Consider the following 23,153-nt stretch of genomic DNA (forward strand, 5'->3'; position numbering starts at 1 on the left):
CCCCCTATATGCCTAGAAAAAAACAAAAAAACGTTAAACCAAGAACTTAAAGGTTCTTTAGTTGTCCTTCTGAAGGAAGTACTTGAATGTTCTTTGTAGAACCCTGCTACTGAGTGAGGATATTCTTATCTCAAAAAGTTGGTAAGAGTATATTTGATAACTTAATTGGTGGTAAAATAATAGCATATTAAATGTCATTAACAGCTTCAGCATGTATAAATTTAAGTTCAATCGTCTTGATTTACTATTATGAGACCTCAAAATGCCGATGCTTACATTTTATATATGTAGTTTGAATTTCAAGGATAAAAAAAAAAAAAAATCTTAATAAGGAAATATTGAGTTGCACAGGTTTCATGCGGCTCTACACAAGTCCAGTATGAATTGATAGGCAACAATATATGGATTATCTGCACAATTTCTACGACCTGAGCACATACATAGAGCTTTTATGAAACAAATAAGCGGTATATATTACTCAAATGGAGTCACAGAGCTTTCCATTGCTTCCCTTATTTGTAATTCAGTTTACTTTGAATGATCGTTTTACTTTTTGGTGCTAATGATAAGAACAATGCTGCCCTCTAGTGGATGTATAGTGAAGTACAGCATGCAAAGTGTTTTCAAAGTGTTCACTAACTAAATCAGTACAAATCAAGTCCTGCAATCATACTAACTGATGCATCCAGTTTCGGATTAGGAGAGTTTATAAAATGGCGAGTGACAGCGCAGAGTGCAAAATGCAGAACTTGACAGGAAGAGACATTAGGATCTGCATCATCTGAACACATATGAGAGATCTTTAAGAAACAAAAATCTGCTTACAAGTACGTCATTCACATCAGCTATTAATATCTATGTGTAGTAGTGAGATGCAGTTAGTAGAATGCATTTAGTTATTTCATCTACAGTTTATGAAGAAAATCTAAAAATAGATTTTTACACAATCTATTAAATAACAATAACAATCGCTTATTTTTTTTAATTAATTATTAGTGCAGTAGGCATAAGGCCATTATTGAAATACATTTTATAGGCTGATGGTTGAAATTTTGCCTCACAACATTTTGGGGGTTCAAATCCTTGGGGGTTTCCTCCAGGTACTCCGGTTTCCTCTCCCAGTCCAAAGACATGCGTTGTAGGCTCCTTGGCATTTCCAAATTGTGGTCTGTAGTGTATGAATGTGTGTGTGATTGTGCCCTGTGATGGGTTGGCACCCGGTCCAAGGTGTCCCCTGGGTGCCCCCTGCCCAGTTCCCTGGGATAAGCTCCAGGCTTCCCCATGACCCAGTGGTAAGTAAACGGTATGGAAAATGGATGGATGGATAGATGTTAATGCCTATGTTGAAATGCATTTTTAAATGAATAATTCTTTGTCTTAAAATGAAATTGTTTCCCCATACAATTAGCAATGAGGAAGCAGTGTGGATTCTGGCCTATTTATGAACTTTAACAAAAGCCTCCTGGTAAAGCTTTTGAAAATTTTCTATCATTAGCTATCAAACTTTATTTATTTATTTATTTAAATGCAGTTAATACGTATTTATATAAATATTAGTCAATTAATCAATCACTGAACTATTATACGGTATATAAATAAATACAAAAACATTAGAGAATGGCAGATTGTCAACAACACAATGTTGGTTAGACAAATGGTTAGGTTAGACAAATGGTTAGACCTTCGGTCTGTATAAATGCACTATCCATCCATCCCTCCATCCAGCCCTCCATCCCTCCATCCATCCCTCCATCCATCCCTCCATCCATCCATTCCCCCATCCCTCCATCCAGCCCCCCATCCAGCCCTCCATCCATTCATCCATCCCATCCCTCCATCCCTCCATCCATCCATCAGGAGGATCCCTCCATCCATCCATCCATCCTTCCATCCTTCCATCCCTCCATCCATCCATCCATCCATCCATCCCTCCATCCATCCCTCTATCCATCCATTCATCCATAGATCCATTTTCCATACTGTTTATCCTACACAGGGTCATGGTGGAGCCTGGAGCCTATCCCAGGGAAACTCAGGCACAAGGCACAAGGCAGGGGACGCCCTGGACAGGGTGCAAACCCATCGCAAGGCATATACATGCACTACATGTTTATAAAACAAAAAAAGGATCTTCAAGGCTTCTTAAAGTGTTAGTTAAGGGTTTTTAGGTTTCAAAGAAGGTTCTGTTTGCAACTAGTTTTGATAGGGAAACACCAGGGTTCCCCCAGAGACACAGCTGTTTAACCCTTAAGTATTCTGGGAGATCTTCTAAGAGCACACACAGGCTTATGTACCATATATAGTGCACTATACACGATATAGTTTTCATATACGCTCCGGAAGGCACATCAAATTTTAAGGTAATCAGCCACTGTGATGTCATCTTATGCTCGGGCATTTGTTGTCTGATCCTGATGGGGTTTTTGTTCCCTTCTCCCCTCTATGCCTGTGATTGTTTATGATGGTTTATATGTATGGTGTTGTTGTGTTTATGTTTTTCTATGCATCCACGGTGGAAACAAATTTCCTCTTTGAGGACAAATAAATTATCTATCTATCTATCTATCTATCTATCTATCTATCTATCTATCTATCTGTCTACATTTCCCATATGAAACCATTTTGGTTTCATATGGGACAGTCTAAAACACCATTTTAAAAAATTTGTCACTCACCTACATGGACATTTTTATTTTTTTTTGCCAGCTTACAGTCCCAGTATTATTTGATTACATTTCATTGTGGCATTAATGCTGTACTCTTTAGACTGAAATCCAATGAAGACTAAGACTTTATTAGGAGAAAAGCAAAGAAGTGTTTAGTGTCTGAGTTCTGTGTGGTTTAAAGAATTGCAGTGTTTAATGAAAAATATCTGCGATGACTGCATTTCAGGATGTAAAATTTTATTCCTTTATAAAAATGATATATATATCTAAACCCCACAAATATCAATTGTTTCTTAAGAGCTCAAGCAATGTGCAACGAATGGGTGAACTTATTTTATTTATTTTTTATTTTGTCACATATTTGCCGCACGTGACTAAATGCAAACGAATTCCACTGCAAGCATGAATTTCAAATGAAAGGCACTAGTCTGTGTATACAGCTCAGCATCACTACTCATCATATCAGCGCTCGCTGTTATGCCACAAAATTACAGATGAATTGTGGGTTAATTGATTTGCGTCAATTGGGGAACGTGCGCGATGACGCCCTCGAGCCGCGCGTGGCCCCCACGTGACCGCGCTACGTCATGGCCTGCGCTAGGGAACTACAAGATGGCGGAGAGCGCGGAACTGAAGGTAAAACGCTGCGCTCCGTTTGCGCTTAAATTGACAGCTGAAAAGCCGTATTGCGCGCGTATGAGTGCATCTGATGCTTATTTGCAGCTTTTATATTTGACTTTGAGCTGAGTTTGTTTTCCGGACGAGGCAGAAGTTCATATTGAAGACTTGTGCGCTCGGCAGTTCTTGCTGGAGCTCTGGAAGCTCTTCGCTTTACCATGTTATTGGCCGAATCCCAAATGGCTCCGTGTTGGACATATAGTGCACTGCCATGCCCGTTATTTCATACCCTACGTAGTGGACCATTATGGGGTAGAAGCGAGCCGTTTGGGATTCCGCCAAGTGTTGATTTTGAGAGAGAGAGAGCTGGAGAGAGCTGCCCGCTTTTCTGCGTGTAGCTGCCAAGTTTTTTCTTGCCTCTTTTAAAGAAGTTTGATCAGATTCTCATGTTGATAATGATTCCGGACGGCAGGCAAATCCGTCCTCATACACTGTGGAACAATGGAAGAGTTTTAATTGTGTTTGTAAATAAACGCGAATGTGCAGCATCAGCTTAGCTGCTTGCTAACATACTAACAACATTACAGCCTGCTAGAGGGCTCCATCTTAGGAGCAGCATCACAGTCTATTAGGAGAAAAAAAATAACCAGCACTTTGAATTTTCTACTGGCTTGAGCATCATATTTTGTGTTAGTTTGCATGTATTTCTTTCTCTCTTGTGGTGTTGTGTGTTCATGTTGTGAACAAACGAGGCACCGTGGATTAAAACGTGTGGTTTACTGTACCGGCTAGCTGCAATACAGCTTCAGAGGAGCACCAGGAGAAAGGTTTCACTTAAGAAATGTTTGAAATGATCTTAACAGTGGTGTCATCTTTATACTCAGTTATGTTGGACACTTTCAATATGATATCCTATTGATTGGTTGAAGTACAACATGCAGCTGTGAGGAGCATCTGGTGTCACTTGTTTGAATTGGAGTCTCTGATGATGGTTGTTGATGTTAAATTATGTTTATAAAAATCAAATCAAAAAGAGAAGGAAATCGGACTTTGATGAGACAAAGATCATCGGTTAACGCGTGAGGCTTTTCTTTTCCCCCCTGCATACTCAGTCTGGTGACCTGCTTCAGCCCTGAACAGGTGGTAAAGAAAACCTGTTCATTAGAAGTGTGCAGATGGGAGGTGGAAGCTCTCCTACACTGTTTCACATCATCTACATAAACAGTTGGTGTGTGTGTGTGTGTGTGCATGTGTGTGCGTGCGTACTTGCACACATGTGTAGTCACTGTTATGCATTGCTCAGAGGTCTCGCCTGAACGTGTGCTCGTTTGCTGAATTTCTCTACAGCGTTTAGTCCAAGTGTGTGTTTTTCCTCCCGCAAAAGTAGTCCACTGTTTTGTAATCGTCCATGTCCTTCACTGTGACCTAGTACTGTTTGTCCTTGATGTTCATTTAGGCTTGTATCTATAACAAGCAGAGGCATATGAGGAGAGCAGAGATTAGAGCGAGGACAGATTCATGTCTAGTTGATGTATTTTGTGCACAGATAATGAATCGAATCAGTTTTAATCTACGACCATTTCCAGGCTTGACCAAAAATCGATTCCTCCAAATGACATTTACAGCATGTGGCAGACGCTCATATCCAGAGTGATTTACAGACGTAATTCTTACGATAACGTTTATGCTCATTTACGTCCTTTCTATAGAGGTAGGTGCTCAGATAGTGAACTCTGCGTTGGCGTTTTGTTCACGTACATCTCGGGACACGGCGACAAGGTGTAGGCCATTTTGTTAACGTGTCTGCGTTTGACCACAGGTCTGTCTGCTTCGAGTAGAAAATTTCCGCACGGAATTATCTACAGACATTCACAGATAATCCGGCATACGATATACAGCAGTAATATCACGCTTCGAAATATTATCCTCAGTCCTTTGGTCCATTTTGGAAGACTTTGGTAGAATTTTTAAGGAAAGTATGATGTATACATTCTGTACGGAGAGCTTGCACCGGTTTAAGATCCTGCACTGGAATTGTTTAAAACTAAATAGTTTTCCTTTAAAGCAAGTATTTTACTGGAAATTAAATTACTTCCCTAAACAAGTGATGTTCATTAGGAACCGAGGAGAATCAGGAAGTGCTTGGCGATTAGGAACGTTAAGGTGGTTTTCACACGGGATGCATTTGCTGCGGTCCGAATCCGAGTGCGATCGTTCCCGGCACCGTGATTCGTTCGTTTTACATCATCACAAACGCGCATGGAGAACAAAATGCGTCTCGGCATATTTTTTGTTCGGTCAATATTTTGGTGCAGCAGTGGATTTCTTCTGCGTCCCACGACGTTCTCCTGCCACTCGTGGTACACGCGTGTTGTGGAAACTAATGACGTCGTCATTGGCTAAAACACACGCAGGTTACTTTACTTCCTGAACGAGTGCGGACCCGAGTACGAGTTCACGTTCACGGAAATCGCGGCTCACTTCCAGTGCAACCGAACTCAGACCACCTCCTACCGGTAGTCTCGGGTTCGGTACCACGGTGCACTTCACGCTCCTTATGACAGCTTTTACATTACCAATTTTTCGTGCAAACCGTGCTCTGTTTCAGACTAAACTCCCAGCGTTAAAGCCCCCTAAGAAAAGCCTCCCTGATTAAGCTTTCCTAGTAGCAGCTGTGCAAACTAACCAGCAGCTAGAGCTAATATATGTGTTAATATACCAGTTATTTCCGGGACTGTGAATTAAACTTGTGCACACAAAAACTACTATACTGTTGATCTTCGATCATGTGGAACTAATATATTAAATATCAAAGACAGTGGAAAGCACTTGGATTGGAATCGGATTGGATTTAGGATGTTTTCTGATTGGACCCACTGTTGATGACTGACCCGACATGACAGGACGTGAAGATTTGCAGAGAGTCGGATTAGACGCTGTGAGGATGTCTGTGTGTGTGTGTTGTAGTCAGAGCTGTACTTAATGTCATTTGATGTAATAAAATGTTAAAAATCTGGAAGTGATGTGTCCCTAGTTTGTCCCTTATTTCAGAAACATTACACTATCTATATTTGAAGGTTCCTTATTTTGGATAAATATTTAAAATGATGTGATGTTCATGGAAAATTTCCTCCCAGTATTCTGTTCACCTGGTAACAGTACCATGAAAGTTTGATGTAATGTTCTGATAAAACAGTGAACAATTAAAAGGTTTTTAATGATCTGAATATTCATCGTAAGCCCATAATCTAATCATGGTCTTGCTCTTGGTTTGGTTGTTATCACAAACATGGCAGTCAGAGCTACCTCTCTTTAAGCGAACTTTGTACTTGAAATGGTGTGTGGGCAATCGAGAGAGAGAGAGAGGGAGAGGGAGGGAGGGACACACTGGTATTCAAAACACAACCCCCCAACACTGATCTCCTGAGTTTATTGCGTTTCTTTCTCCTCGACCTTTTTGCTCCCAGAAGGAACAAAGTTAATATCTGTGTGTCTTTGTCCTCAGCTCGACTCCCTTTAACAGCCTCAGGTCAGGTGTAGAGTAAACAAATTCTCCTATCGTTATTTTTTTTTTTTTTTATGAAGTTCCAGGACTTTATTCCTGTTTGTTATTCCAGATCATTCCTTCTTCAGATATCCTCTGTGTAAGATTGCTAAATCACCGCATGTGGAAAGTGGAAAGCGTACGGAGGGACAGGAGCTTGGAATCGATATTTCATTAGTGAACAAAAAGGAACGTGGAAGTATTTAGGCCAAGCATAACGTCTGAGATGGAAAGCTTGCGGTTATGATGTTGCTGTCGCAGGTAACCTCAAAAACTAGAAGCGCAATATTAATCTAGTGGACCCTTTAAAAGATCCGAAGAGGTGGTGTGACGTTTGTGTATCTAACTGTGTTTAGAATTTCATTCTTCAAATCCATGGCTTACGCAGGAATTTTCCCGGCAAATGTTATATGTCGTATGAAGTTGGAGAGATTTTTGCTGACGTTTAATTCATTTGCAGTTCTTAGTCATTCTCGGATGTTTTCATTACTAATCTCCAGCATCTAGGTTAAATTAGTTTAACATAAATTTAGACTGCACAAATGAAAACTAGAGGCTGCTCCAGCCTCCCCCAGACAACTGGGATGGATGGATGGATGTATTTTTCATATTTCATGTTGCGCATAGCCTCATGAATTAATAAATATATAAATAAATAAATTCATTACACAAGTCATGGTTACTTTACTCAGTATGTTCAGGGATGGACAGATCATTAGCCCAGGCATCCAAGATAGTTTCTTTATCTTTAGACACAATATTGTGTTATTAGCATAAACCAGGATAAAAGTTTAAGTAAACATAATGATGTGAAAGCGTAGTATCGAAACATGGTGACGGTCTGAGATCATGGCTCCATCTGCCCACTCATATCAGTGTTGAGGAGCAACAGCTGCAGGAGAAAGTTTAAAGAGGTGCTTTTCAACGTCGTTGATTCATCTCGTATTCATCGGAAAACGGAAATGATTCAGTATATAATTCTGTAAGCGTATGGGTGGTTTCTGTTGTTCGTTTCATTGCGTAGACCGTGTCTGGGACTTTAAAGCTGTGTGTGTACTCGTTTGAACCACACATTGATGTATTTGCTGCTTTAGAGGAAATTATTTATTCTTTTGTTTTTGATTTATTTTGTTTTTGTTTTGTGGCCCTAAAAAGCAAGTGCCAAATAAAACACATTCCACACGTTTATCACAGCGCTTCGTCTTTTCCATCTCTCCCTCGCAGTCAGTTAGCTTTCTCTGTCTGGCCTACCCAGTCTCTCTCTCTCTCTCTCTGTCACCCCCTCCCTCTTTCTCTCTCGCACTCTCTCACACACACACACACAATTCTGAGATGAGTGTGTGTGTCTCCTCGCCAGATGTCCTTCTACCTGGCAGCGGTTTCTGTATTAATTTTCTGGGTTTAACCCTCACACTGATTTTCACTGGAAATCAAAAATCCATGATGTCTGCTTTTAGATCTTCCACTCTGTCTTTTCTGAAACCCGTGACTGTAAAGCCTCGATTTGCCCTGTTCCTAATCTGACGCTGAAATGAATCTGATCTGAGATCCATTGGTTTTCCTGCATACAAAGGAAACAATCCTAATCTATGAAGAACACCAAGAGAACTGATAAACACTGATAGTGGCTGCTAACGATGTCTTCATAAATGTGTAGTCTTTCTTTTTCTCTGCTTTTCTTTTTGCACTTTCTCCTACTTGCGTGCCGTTTTCTGTTATGTTTCTAAAATTCTTCGTTTTGTACCCTTCCTGAGGTGAAACTAGTCAGTAGTGTTTGTAGAAGACTTGTTAGACTGTCAGCTTTATTCATTACAAGCGCTGGACCAATTAGCCCAATTAGCCTTCTCAAATCTTACGTTACAGCAATGTAAATACAGAATAATCTACTAGCCAGTTCCGTTTTCTTTTACATAATTGGTGGGAAACTAATAGTTCAAATTGTACAGAGGGACGATCTGCAGGTTTGTTCAGTAACCTGATAGAAATGTACAGTCGACTGATCCATTGGTTTCCTTTATAACAGCAGCTTTCTCAGTTTCTCAGTCAGTATCATGACAGGAAACACGATTTTGTGGTCCAGTGCTGCGTTTTGTTTATGATTTGATGCTCAGTGAATTCAGACAAAATTACACTGATTGCTACACATTGCTTCAGAATTTCTGTATGTTTTGAATACCGTGCCCAAAATAGTCTACAAAATCCCACATTTTTTTGTTACAATTTGTAATAGAAAGCAATAAGAATTACCCCATTACAGCACCAAGCTTTAGGCTGTCATCAATCACAATGGGCATAGTAAGCTATCTTGCATGTAGTTTAGCGCTGTTGAATTCTTGATACTGATTGCTCAGAAGGTGTCGATTAATTCCCTGTAACAGCAGCTCTGACAGTAGCTGCAAAAATCCCAGATGTATATTAATGCACTAGTTACAACGAAACAGCTAATTCACAGGGAGCTGTAAAGCCGACACGCGATATATCTGACAACTACTAAAGGTGAAACTTTCTGTAAGGAGATGTTAATTTAACGTTTATGGAAGGAGTCTTCAGTGTTACTGCTTTGTAGCAGTCAGGATAAAGGAAATTGGGCTTTGCTTCTTAGTTTTTCAATAACATGACAAGATGCTGAAGGGAGAGAAGAAAGAAAGGCTGGTGAGAGAATTTATAGCTGTGCTATAAACACGTAAGTGATAACAGGAACTATCTTGTTTCACAGATGTTCTACGAGATTAAATGTAGCAATAAATGGACAAAAGTTGCATGCTCGTTAATCTGAAAAAAATAGTGTTTATCAAATTGCTCTGGTACAAGAGGGATAAAATATTCTGGGATGTGCTGTAATTGAAAAGAATCAATTTCAGGGTGGAAACAGTAACTTGGCTTTGAGTCAGGCCATCTCTCATCGAAATGTTGATCATTTTTCTATAACAGCATAACATAGTGTTTTATTCCTTACATAATAGCCTAAGTTGTGTGATATAAGTTATTATAAATGTTAACAGTGTAACTTTTGTTTACTGTCAGAGGCTTGAGAGTCCACTTTAAGGTGCTGCTCTTTTCACAGTAATTAACTCAGCAGGTTAGAATAGCTATGAAATGAGGTATGTTAGCTCAAGTAGCCGTCTTGATAGAAAGTCACGCTCTGAATCCAAAATCAGTCAATTTTTATTTTATAAATATATTTTTAATATGTATTATTGTTCGGATGCCATTGCAAAAATTATACTAGGTACGACATACTATTTTCATTACCGTTTTAAATAAAATGTAAAAAAAAACAACTCTGCTCTGGAGTAGTGATGTGTTTCATGTTTGCCTAGGAATGGATTGGATATACTGTTGACATCAAAACTCTGACCTGAAATATTCCTCTGATAAATTACAATTTCAAGCCCAAGACCATTTTTTTCAGCTCAAAGTGATTAAAAATATCCCAGTCACAGGGGGATTCTGCTCAATATGGCAACAGTGGACACATTGTTGGAGCTGATTGATTGCAGGGAAACAGCAGAGCAAATCATGTCTTTTTAAGCGATATTTGCAGTTCTCTTTATACAGGATGTGATATTTTCATTTGATTTTAAAAACTGGAAACTGTCCATCAAAAAAGGTTAAGTTATTTTTAAAAACCGAAATTAAAAAAACCTAATAAAAAAAAAAACCTGATAAAAACCCAAATTAATTTGGGGCATCCTTATATTGAAGGTTGTTTTCAAACTTACTGCTTTAGTTGACTCTAATTTTGCAGAATTATTTACAAACAGGCTGTCCTTTTCTGTTTTATTCACTTATTTTACAAACTAATATTTGAAATATTGTTAACTATGAAAATGGGTTTTGTATTTTGAAATGTTGCTGGGAGTTTAAATGGAGCGTGTACGTGCGATTTTTTTTCTCTCTCCCAACTATCCTGACACGCTGCACTAGTGTAGGAATTCAACAATAGAAACTGACAAATTTTCCTGTCCATCTACCACCATAACAAACATAGTGTTGTGTATCAAATTGCATACTTATGTACTATTCTAGCCCATCATTACATACTAGCAATAACCGGTTTTCTTATTACTGAAAGACCTTTAATGAAGCCTTCAGATCTCGTGTAAGGTCTCTTCTGCGTTCCGGCCTTATGAATTTTCTAGAAATAGTAAACACTTTTCAGTGTAAGTTCGGAGTATTCCATTTGAGACACATCTCGTTACACAGTGGAAAGCCCCGTCATGTCGACGGTGGAAAATCAGCGTGATTAACATCAGTGTGAATGAAAGCAATAAATGTTTTACAGTTCGACTTGGAAACCTGATTGATACGGATGTTTTGGCATTCCAGATAGAACAAATATCTAGCTATCAGAGCATTCCGGCATGGATTGTATTCCTATAGCAACATGCCCATCGTGTTTTATTCCGTTTGTGTCATTCGAAGCAGGGCGTAACATCGGAAAGAGATCCATCCTTTCAAACACACCTCATGACTTTTTGAAAAGCCGTGTCAAGAAATGCCTGCTCACGTTCACCCTTCCCACTAGACCGGTAAGCCTGTGTAAAGAATATTCTTTGGTTTTTAGTCACATGCAGTACACGTGTTACTGACACTAAATAACATTTTCAAATGTCGCAGTAGTCCTAAATCTGGAAGTAAATTTTATTTATTTATTTATTTTTATCATTGTCAAGGCTTGGGGTCTCTGAAAATTCATCATGTCTATTTGTGGATGTTTGCTCAAACGGTTTGAGAACCTCTGATCTAACTGTTGCAAGTCACTTAAGGTTACATCTGTCGTGATTATTAGACGTCACATCCTGACTTTTCCGGATTATATTAACTTATATGAATGCACGATTATAATAGCATAAGGCTGTAAGTCTGAACCGTTGGAAAACTTAATCCAGCAATGATCCGGGTTTTATGCGTGAACAGGCTGAAGATTTGTGGATTGCGGCGCAGACGGGAAAGCGTTCTTAAAACTCTTACAGCCGTCAGAACCCACTAGAAACATCATCTCTTTCCTGCAGCAGTCATTACTGGCCATACGCTAATGTTAAACCTATAGTCATCAGCATCAGTCGTAAACTACAGTGAGCTTTAGCAGTCCAGCCCCTGGTGAGACAGATGTTGTGCAGCTGCTGCCGAAAGTCTTTCTTGTGTCGTACCATGCTAGAAGTTGCATCGTCAACTCTTTTAATTATTAAAATGTATTTATTTATTTTTTTAAAGTATTCTCCAGGTTAACATTCTTTTGAAATGATGTGATTTATGGTATTGAAAATATACACTCCACTTTATTAGTAACACATGTGCACCTGCTTATTCATGCAGTTATCAAATCAACCAATCATGTCGCAGCAGCGCAGTGCAGTGCATAACATCATGCGGATACAGGCCAGGAGCTTCAGTTAATGTTGTTGGTACCAGACAGGCTGATTTGAGTCTCTAGAGTTTGCACATAATGGGGGAAAAAAAAAGTCCAGTGAGCAACAGTTCTGCAGATTGTTGAGTGGAGAATTGCCAGACTGGTTTGGGCTGACAGGAAGACTACAAAAACAAATAACCACTCTTTACAACCATGGCGACAGAAAAGCACCTCCGAACACACAGCACGTCAAACCTTGAGGCAGATTTTCTACAACAGCGGAAGACTGATATGTGCATTTTGACTTAGAAGAGGTATTTTCTCTCACTGAAAAAGAAATTAGTTTTTCCTCAGGAGAAGTTTTTATTCTGTCAAATTATGTCTCAAGTGCTACAATTACTCGTGCTCAGGATTGGCTAGTAGTTATTATCACTCTACACTCTTCAATTTTCTGTTCCTACTGAATTTTGTGCATCACATAATTCAAGGAAACACATCGCTATGTTTAACCTGGCATCAGGTGGCACAGCCTGGTAACTAGTAAGGGACTGTCATAGAAGTACGCCTCATTAAATGCATGTTTAATGAATCTTTTAAATTGTCATTTATTCCCATAACCCAACAATTTAACGCAGTTTGATTTTGTAAGTCTATGGTTCACTATTTTTATAGGCTATATTCATATTTGGGTTAAAGTTGTTTGACGGGATTTGTGTTTAATGTATGCGTAATGATAAACACTTTGAAGACGGACCCTTACTACTTTACAGCCCGAGATGTGTCAAAAAATTTGAAAGTAACTAAACGCGTGAAGACACGAGTTTGTTCTTTAGATATTGTACATGTACGTTTTCGCGGGTTCTTTTTATACATTATTGGCATCGGAGCTGTGACAAATATCGAAAACCAGCCACAGTCATAAATTCAAGAACCTTTGATTTGAAATACAAAATCTAGTGATCTTAATTTCAGTCTTAAATGTTAATATCAAGAAATATTTTCATGATGTTGTGATACAGAGCTATGAACTAGAGATACTTTCAGTAAATGGTTTTAAAGTTATAATAATATATTATAGTAATTATAATAATGTCTTGTATGCGTCTGAATGCAGAGTGCAGGCCGGCAACAGCTAGATTTGCCTAGTTACATTGCATAACAAACCAAAAAAAGATCGACTGCTGTAATAGCAAGCATATGTACTTTATTAAATGTTTATTGGAGTAGTTTAGTCATCCCAAAATAAGTGAAACAAATCAAAATAGTCATAATGATTGTTTTTCATTTTTCATTGTATAAATAATTACATCTTTCTAAATACAGACAGAATGGGCCTTCTTGCTCCAGACATCTTTGTATAAATAATTACGCCTTTCCTAAGAGTATAAATCATTACATCCTTCCTAAGAATTTCCCTCAGAGACTCTAAGAGAGTGCTTTGGTTGGGTGGACAGAGCCACTTTAGCTCCCTGTGCACTTGCACATCTTTTCTTGTTTGCAAAAGCCATCAGTGAAGTTGTCGGTGTTTCTACGTGATTGAAAAGTGTTGTGTGACAGATATAAGTCGCTGTGTGTAAACATTGGCCCAGACGGAGATCCCCTTTCTGTTACTGGAAACCAGACTGAAACCATGCTCTTCACTCTGATGTGCTTTTGCTTCAGGAGTCTACTTTCATAAACTAGAACGCAAACCACTTTCTTTTTCTTTGTCGTGTTGTCGGTGTAGCGTTTTACATTTGCATCTTTATTCATTTGGGTAGATTGTTTTATTTAAAGTGAGATACTGTACAGGTGAAGCCGAATACAGTCCAAACGTAAAGGAGATGGAAAAAAATTCACCTGCTGACTTTGTTCTTACAGAAGTAACGGTCAATACGAGCTCACAAAGCAAAGTACCAGGCTTGTGATGACTGGAAATAGTAAGAGGAAGTACGGACAGATGCCATCTATTGCACTAGCCAGTCCCGACAGGATTTTGCGATCGCAGAAATTAACACAAAATCGAGAAACTTCGCAATATTTGGAGGAGCTTGCAAGTTTTCAAAATGACCACAGATTCTTTGCTGATTTGGGCCAAGACGTGTCATGTGACCTCATCACGACGTGCATTCAGCGAAAGCTCTCTTCAATTCACGTGTGTTGAACATATTTACAGCTAAAAGGTTTCATTTCCCAACAAACATCACCGTGAAAGACTTTCGCCAAGTCAAGTAGTTTTCTGTTTAAAAATCGCCCAAAAAAAGTTGTATTACTAATTTTAAAAAATAAATGAATAAAAAGCCGCAGTGAAATCTAGCATTTTTGGCAGGAACAATCACAAAAAAAACCTCTGCGAAATCCTGTTCAGGCTAGCTATCAGGCTGAACGATTTAAATGTCTGTTGGAAAACGTGGTGTCTGAGCTGGAAGATCGACAAAAATAAATTGTGTTGTATCTCACATTGTGTCGTAATACGTGTTCACATTTTCGCCTATTTTGTATGCTATACAAACCATAATAACCTGCTGTCTGACTTCAGAGCAGAGCAGCAAGATGCGTCTTAGCTTCCCTTGTCGGTGCGAAACTAATACAGCAGTGCTAGCCTTCACTTGCAAACTTCTCTCACGAAACATGAGCAGGGGCTTAAATTAAGAAAAATGAAACACATGTCAGGGCTACTTCACTGTAAAAGAATTCATTAAGTATCGCTGCTGCTGTTCAATACAGAGCACATGCACACTTAGTTTATAGAATTTCACTACTTTAGCTTCATTACAGGTAATAACTCATTAGGTTTATTTACAGTCCTGACATCAGTTCTCTAAACATGTTAAACTTGGAGACTATCAGCTATAGCCGACTTGCAAACCGCTCCATTTATTTCTTTTTGTAATGACGTCAAGTGTACACCACCCACGTTACGTATTTCTGGCCCCACCCTCCTTTTCCTCCACCCCTACGATACACAATCATATAGTAATATGTAACCCCGAGGAACACAGGTTAACCAAACAAATTAACCGCATGGCAAAAGAAACACACCTAGAGAGGCATGTACATGCGTACGCACCCAGGATTGGCATTTTGTTGTGGTTTTCCGCAACCCTCTGATGTTCAGGTAGCAATTTGAAACACTGGTCTTACTGAATTAAAAAGTTGTTAGTGTTTTTGTTTTTAACACTCAGGTTATATATATTTTTCACTTGTTCTGTTAGAGTCACCTTTATATATAGAAGCATTTATTCACCACGTATACATTACAGAGTAGTGAAATTCTTTTCTTCGCATATCCCAGCTTGTTAGGAAGCTGGGGTCAGAGCACAGGATCAGCCATGATACAGCACCCCTGGAGGAGAGAGGGTTAAGGGCCTTGCTCAAGGGCCCAACAGTAGCAGCATGGTGGTGCTGGGGCTTGAATCCCCGACCTTCCTATCAGTATCCCACCACTACTGCCCCCATCAGGAGGGTCTTCTGTAATGTCATATCAGATGTCTGTTGTCATTTGGTATTCTGTGCTTGATCAGAGATTTTGTGACGATCAAAAACAGGCAGGAAAACCAGCATGAAGGCCAAAAGAATACGTGTAGAACCATGACTGGACACGAGCGCCCAGGTGATATGACCATGCAGTCGGATATCACTGATACACATAATCACGCTGATCACTGACAGATGATGCTCTCTTTCTGAGAAGGCAGGTTGTGAAAAACCCTCGAGTGACTGCAAAAGACCTGCAGCAAGACTTGGTGGCAACGGGCACTGAGGTTACAGTGAGCACAGTAAGGCGTGTACTAAACGCAGAAGGTTTCCATGCCAGAACTCCAAGGTGTACACCACTATTGACGCAAAAGCACAAGAAAAGTCGCTCAAAATCATATAAATAAGCCACAGAAGTTTTGGGATTCTGTTCTGTGGAGGATGAAACAAAACTGGAACTTTTCGGCACGATGGATCAGCGGTATGTCTGGAGGAAGGAGAATGAAGAAAGAACACTCTGTCCACAGTCAAGCACGGTGGTGGCTCGGTGATGCTCTGGGGCTGCTTTGCATCCTCTGACACTGAAAACCTGCAGCGTGTGGAAGGCAAGATGGATTCATTGACGTATTAGGAAATCCTAGGAGAAAACCTCATGCCGTCTGTGAGGAAGCTGAAGCTTGACCATCATTGGACCTTCCAACAGGACAATTATCACAAGCATACCTCAAATTCCACCAAGTGTTGGTTGCAGAAGAAATCCTGGAAGATTCTACAGGGCCATCACCTGACTTGAACCTCATCGAAAATCTCTGGTGGGATTTGAAGAAGGCGGTTGCAGCACGCAACCCAAGAATATTACTGAACTGGAGGCCATTGCTCATGAGGAATGGGATAAGATTCCTCAGGAACGCTGCCAGAAGCTATGCATCTCGTTTGCAGCAGGTCATAACAGCAAAAGGGTGCGCTACTAAGTGCTAAAGATGCTTGCCATGAAGAGGTTGAATAATTTTGAAACTGGAGAAGTCATTATAAGTTGCATTTTCAGTTGAATTTGAGGAAACCACTTGAAGCATTCGTTGTGTTGAACTATTTCAATTGCTTTTGTTTGATTTGTTCATTTTAAACAGCTGAAAGTCTGTACATTTTGACAGTAAACTTGATTTGCAATGGGGGTTGAATAATTTTGATTGCAACTGTAGAAGGGAAAATAGATACATGCAGTTACTTATCCTTCAAATAAGAGAAGTAATAACAGCTTACCAAAAAGCTAAAAAAAAATATATATATATATAATATAAATACTAATCTAATGGTTAAACTAGATGTAATTGAATATGAGAGAAAAAAACCCCAAGATGTAGATATATTATAAGAGCATTATACTAAATATACAAAATAAAAATTATTACTTAAATGACTTTCTTTCAACTTATTAATGATGGGCATTCTGCAAAACATATGATTTCTCCATGCTTTTCTCTGCTCAGGCCAAGTGTATCCAGCAGTCGCGTGCAGAGGGTCGTCTCTGATCAGACTGCATACTTCTGGATTTGCATTTTTTTAAACCACGTATAGAATGAAGAAGCTTGTAAACTGTGTTTTATATTTGGTTTGCTTTTGAAACATGCAAGGGGCGAGGATGAGCGCAAGGTGGGGGGGAAAATAGGAAACCAGCCTGATCAATGAGAAACAGGTTACCATGACAACCCTGCTGTAAGCAGACACACACATGGGTGGGGGGGGGGTTGGAAATGTAAATGGTTACAGTGAATTTAGTTGCAAAAAAGATATCGTTGTAATTATTTTTGATGGTCTGTAACACAGCCGAATGGACGTTTGGTCTGCCCGGCCGTCACACGCCTGTGTTGTTCGTTACAGAAACCATTGTGAAGATGCTACACTCTGGATTAATTTGAGTACTTATAATTTGCAACAGCAGGACTAGCTCTAAAAATGATTTCATGAATAAATCAGATTTGCCCTGCTATGTGAATATCAGCTGAGGATTCACAGAGTTGCTGCTGAAAGCTTGAGAGAGACTGTTCAGTGTTCTGATATGTGTTAAATGATAAGTTTTAGGAGAGAGGTTTTATTCTTCCTCACTTGTAAGTCACTTTGGATGAAAGTGTTTGACAAATGAATAAATGTAAATGAATGCAAATCAGCCACTCTGGGGAAGCATGTGATGTGGCTTGTTGCATCCTGCTAGCAGGCTGCGTGTGTGTGTGGGTGTGTGTGTGTGTGTCCATGCCGCTTTCTGTGCCTGCAGGAGTGTGTTAGCCTGTGTTGTTGTTGTTATGTGAATGGTTTTGTTTTATATGCTGGATTCTGCTTTTACTCTGCTGATGTGTGTGTGTGTATGTGTATGTGTGTGTGTGTGTGTGTGTATGTTTGTGTGCGCCTTTGATACTGTGTTAGAAAAGCACAATGCACCGAGGTATGTGAGTGTTGATCCATAGCCAGCGAGCTGCAGGAGAGAGTGGGGGAAGGGCGAGAGAGAGAAATCTAAGTGAGGGGATGCATGTGTGTGTGTGTGTGTGTGTGTGAGAGAGAGAGAGAGAGAGAGAGAGAGAGAGAGAGAGAAAACACAAGTGAGTGTACCGGAGAGAGAGCAATCTAAGTGAGGGGATGTGTGTGTGTGTGTGAGAGAGAGAGAGAGTGCACAGCACAGAAATTGGAGAGAGAGGAAGAGAAAAGTGAGACAGTGAATACACAGGAGAGAGAGACAGAAATCTAAGTGAGGGACTGTGTGAGAGAGAGAGCGAGAGATGAAGGTGGGGCTTGCACAATAAACATAGTCTGGGCTTGTGGCAAGAGAGAGAGCGAGAGAGTGCACAAGTGAGTGTACAGGAGAGAGAGAAATCTAAGTGAGGGAGTGTGTGTGTGTGAGAGAGAGCGCACAAGTGAGTGTACAGGAGAGAGAGAAATCTAAGTGAGCGAGTGTGTGTGTGTGAGAGAGAGCGCACGAGTGTGTGTACAGGAGAGAGAAATCTAAGTGAGGGAGTGTGAGAGAGCGAGAGAGAGTGCACAAGTGAGTGTACAGGAGAGAGAGAAATCTAAGTGAGGGAGTGTGTGAGAGAGAGAGCGAGAGCGCACAAGTGAGTGTACAGGAGAGAGAAATCTAAGTGAGGGAGTGTGTGTGAGAGAGGGAGAGAGCTGAAGGTGGGGCTTGCACAATAAACACAGTCTGGGCTTGTGGTGAGAGAGAGAGATAGGGAGAGGTAAATTAAGACTGTGTGCTAGTGCATGTGGGGGAGGGACTTGTGTGTGTGTGTGTGTGTGTGAATGTTCTCATGTGTTTGTGTGCACACATGCTTCAGCCACAGTAAAAAGCATCCTGTAAAGTTGGTATGTGTTTTTATAGTATAGTGATGATGGAGCCATGGTTAGAGTTTCTGACACGCGCACACACACACACACACACACACACACACACACACCTAGTCTCTGCCTTAATCCTGTATTGTTTCTCCTGACTCTCATCATTTGAGATTACATTTCAAAAGATGGTCCAGATTACATACATATAGATTACAGCCTCAGTGGTACAGACTTTGGGACATCAATTAGTCATGGGATGTAGATTTCATTCTCTGTGACACACACAGTACTGTGCAAAAGTTTTAGGCACATGAAAAGAAACACTGTAGAGTGAAGATGCCTTCAAAATAATGAAATGAAATGTTTCTGCATTAAAAAACCAAAATACGTTTTATTGAGCGTCTTGCAGAACCGGCCACGGTTCTTCTGGAGACTTTGACTGTCACTCTCGCTTCTTATTTTTACAACAAAACCCAGCAGCCTTCGTTTTGTTTTGTTTTTTGTCTGAAAAGTGTCTCTTTCTTTACTGACATACAAACATTTTCCTGTAACATTTAACTTTGTGCTAGAAAACTAATGTTTGGGAATCTAACATGTTTTTGTACTGACTCGATAATGTAGACATCATAAAATAAAAAAAAATCTATAAAAAAAAGTTTGTACTAAAAAAAACAAAAAATAGGGTGGCTAAAACTTTTGCACAGTACTGTATCTTAGAACAGACCTAAGCGTCTACCAGTAAACATTTCCAGCAGTGTGAGTGTTAGTATTTTGATGTGTTCTGCAAAGCAGCATGCATAGATACACACGTCCTCACACATTCAACCTGGGAATGATCTCTGCCTCAAAACTTGGAGTCTGCAGCATTTTTTTGTAAGACATGATGTCATCACATACGTAGTACATGACACTTTCTTTCAGCTCAGCAGTAGACATTGAGTGTGTATATGCCAACAGTGCCTTTTTTTAATCCCAAATATTCCTGCTAATTCCCATGTAGTAGCTGATTCTCCCCTATGACATGCCGCCAATATGTGAGGGTGAGGATATTTTTGGACTGCAACTTATTCAGTATCATAGGGCAGCTGAACCTGGTTGCAACTCTACAAAGCTTAACAGAGTCACGTTGACGGACAAAGTACTGGCAGATCATCTCCAGCTTGCTTTAACCCACAACCCTGGGACCCCTGCATGTGTGAAAGGCGGATGAGGCATTTGATAAACGTTTGTGTATGCTATAAAAATTAATACGCTGCTACCACCGCTTTTACCACCAAACTGCATCATACAGCGTTCAGTAGTACACTATACGGCCAAAGGTTTGTGGACATCTGACCATCACACCCATATGTGGGCCTTCACTAAACTGTTCCCGTAAAGCTGGAAGCACAGAATTGTATTGGATATTTCAACTCAAATGTCCTGCACAGAACCCTGACCTCAAGCCCACTGAACACCTTTGGATGAACTGGAACGCTGACTGCATGCCCAGACCTCCTCAACTGACATCCGTGTCTGTCCTCACTAATGCTCTTATGGCTGAATGGGAAAATCCCCACAGCCACTAGTGGAAAGCCTTCCCAAAATAGTGGAGGTTATAATAACAGCAAAGGGGGACTAAATCTGGAATGGGATTCTCAACAAGCACATATGGGTGTGGTGATGGTCAGGTGTCCACAAACTTTTGGCCCCATAATGGATATCAAAACTGCTATCTTTAATATTATTTGGATGTGAGAAGATTTCAGGACGGTTCTGTTGAGTAATATTGCTGGAGGACATCTGTCGTAATTATGATCAGTTCACACGGGAATAGTGATTGCTGTCTAAGTCACACAGAGGGATGTGACCTTTATTATAAGTGCTTGTTTTTGGGCTTATGGTTGCACAAGTCGTCAAGTACCTCACTTTGCAGAACCTTTATCATTAGTAGGTGACGTAACCATAACACGTATGTATGTATGTACATGTGCTAGGTAGGGCTGCTCGATTATGGCACAAATCATATTCACCATTATTTTGGTCAATATTGAGATCACGAATATTAAACACATTACTCATTGACTTTGGAAATATCATGCATTTAATGAACTTTTTTTTTTTAAAAAAACCAACTTTTAAATGTATTTTTAATAGTGGATTTCCTTGAATATAATTCAACTGAAAAAATATATATACAATAAATTAAACAAAGCTAGCGGAGCACGTCACGTGACTCATATCGGCGAATCACATCACCAGAAATTAACTTTTTAAACTTCCTTATCCAATGAAATTCTGTCTCCTGGTTTAGACCAGCTTGTAGTTTCTGCATGAACTCTAGAAAGGAAATGACCGTGTTTAGACCAGCTGTCATGCTGCTAGAGGAAATGAGCCCGATGATACCAAACGTTATTTCTTTTTGTTCCACATTGGACTCCTTGAAACCAGATTGTTTCCAAACGGCTGAAACGGTTTTATCTTTCTTGTCGACCAAAAGCTCTCTTTCTGTCATCTTGGCTCGAGCTGAGCTAAAAATGCCGCAGCCTGGCGGGGAGCGAGTTTGGCCTTTTAGAGAGGGGCGAAAGCGCACTGCTGTAAAGAAAAAAATGGCCTGCGGTTTTTAAAAAGACAAAATGAGAACATTGCGAAACGGAATGTGCACAATAATTGTTTTATCTCGATTATTTTGTTTTCATAATTGTCGGAGGCGATTTCATAATCAAAATAGAAATGGAAAATTTGATTAATCGCACAGCCCTAATGCTAGGATCTCAATAACTTGCCTAAACCCCCAAAAGTCCTTTTAAACATCATCTGTATTTTATTGTTCTGTATTTCAAAATCGGTCAATTCTTGGTTTCAGAGACGAAAGAAAGGACTGAGCACTTCTTGGCGTGTCCTTATACTGTAGAAATAGCATCAAACTTCTTTTTCCAAAGTAATTGATGGAATCTTTACTAACATATTAATTCGGACAGGCTATATATTACTGTATATTTCTACTGGACATTTTATAGAAGGTACAATATGGTGTAATCTTTCCAGACCAAAAAAAAAAAAGACTGAAATGATAGATTCAGACTTGCACTAAAATCCCAGAGACACTTAATAATCACATTACCCCATCTCTCTATGTAAAAGGTATCCAGTCTGAATAGGGCTATTATCAGGACTACTATTTCACTGTAAATCTGTTTAAATGCTTGAAATGTAAACAGTATGATCACTGATTTGGTTACAAAAACCAAAAACATAGCTATGACAGAGGAACAGACAGTTTAAAAAAAAAAAAAAAAAAGGTTTTGCTTGCTAACTTTTCCTGGAATGATTGACTGAGCCGCCAGTCCTGTAGCTCTGATTTTAACATGTGCAAACAGTACTGACTCACATGATGAGCATGATGAAGGCTGACTGCTCATGACAGAAACTATGGTTGATGGTCTGACAGTCAACAGGCGGATTGATGTCTCAGGGCATTTGGATTAAAAAAAAATGTATAGTAAATAGAGCAGCTTGTGTAGAATTCACAGCATCACCCAACCAGGCGAATTCCCTCAGCCAATACACTTGCATTTCATATAGAAGATGTGTTTTACTGATAAGACAAATCTCAGAATGTAATAGTAATTGATCTTAAATATTACCTGTAAAACGCTCATCAACTTTATCCATTACTGCTTTGGTTACTATTAATAGAGTCTGACTTGATCTGTACAATATTTGGCTTGGCTCCCATTTCATATACTCCTTCTATGCTAATTGGTTCATGCTAAAAAATATATATCATGTCAGCCAAATATAGACCAGTTGGAGCTTTTTGGGGTTTTTTTGACCACCACAAACAAGTTTGATCGAAAACTTGTGTGTGCGTGGGGATTCCTGTCAGCTTTGCGAGTAATTGCAGGTTTTCAGATGGAGGGAAAAAAAAAAGTCCAGACATGAAAATCTCACCAGGCAAGATGGTGGTTTTAAAGTACCTCGCTTGCCAGCATTGTGCTCATTTATATGCACTTCCTCCATAGGCACCGTTGCTAGATCTAATAAATGTAAATTTCCTTGTAGCAAATGTTAATTAGGCCTAGTAGTAGTGTAGTGTGTCGAGAATCGCATTTTAAAGAACAGTCTGCTTTGGACTTGATCTTGTTGATGTGATTTGATTAGGCTGTCCTTGAAATCTGGGTGACTTGTTCACCTGTAATTCATTCATTTATTT

General features: G+C 39.6%; 1 protein-coding gene across 2 annotated transcripts in view; it reads left to right on the top strand.

Moving 5' to 3' along the window:
* Positions 1–3,269: 3,269 nt before the first annotated feature.
* The window catches only part of pias1a (protein inhibitor of activated STAT, 1a), a 52,265-nt gene continuing 32,381 nt past the window's right edge, over positions 3,270–23,153 (top strand). Inside the window, exon 1 of one of the 2 annotated variants that reach the window (XM_053616732.1) lies at positions 3,270–3,302. In XM_053616732.1, the coding sequence (XP_053472707.1) occupies positions 3,279–3,302 (24 nt within the window). In that variant the 5' untranslated portion in view covers positions 3,270–3,278. Of the gene's footprint in view, positions 3,303–23,048 lie in introns of those variants that run through there. The other variant, XM_053616733.1, reaches the window with a different exon arrangement.

This window comes from Ictalurus furcatus, chromosome 27 (genome assembly GCF_023375685.1).
Source record: "Ictalurus furcatus strain D&B chromosome 27, Billie_1.0, whole genome shotgun sequence".
Lineage (NCBI taxonomy): Eukaryota > Metazoa > Chordata > Actinopteri > Siluriformes > Ictaluridae > Ictalurus > Ictalurus furcatus.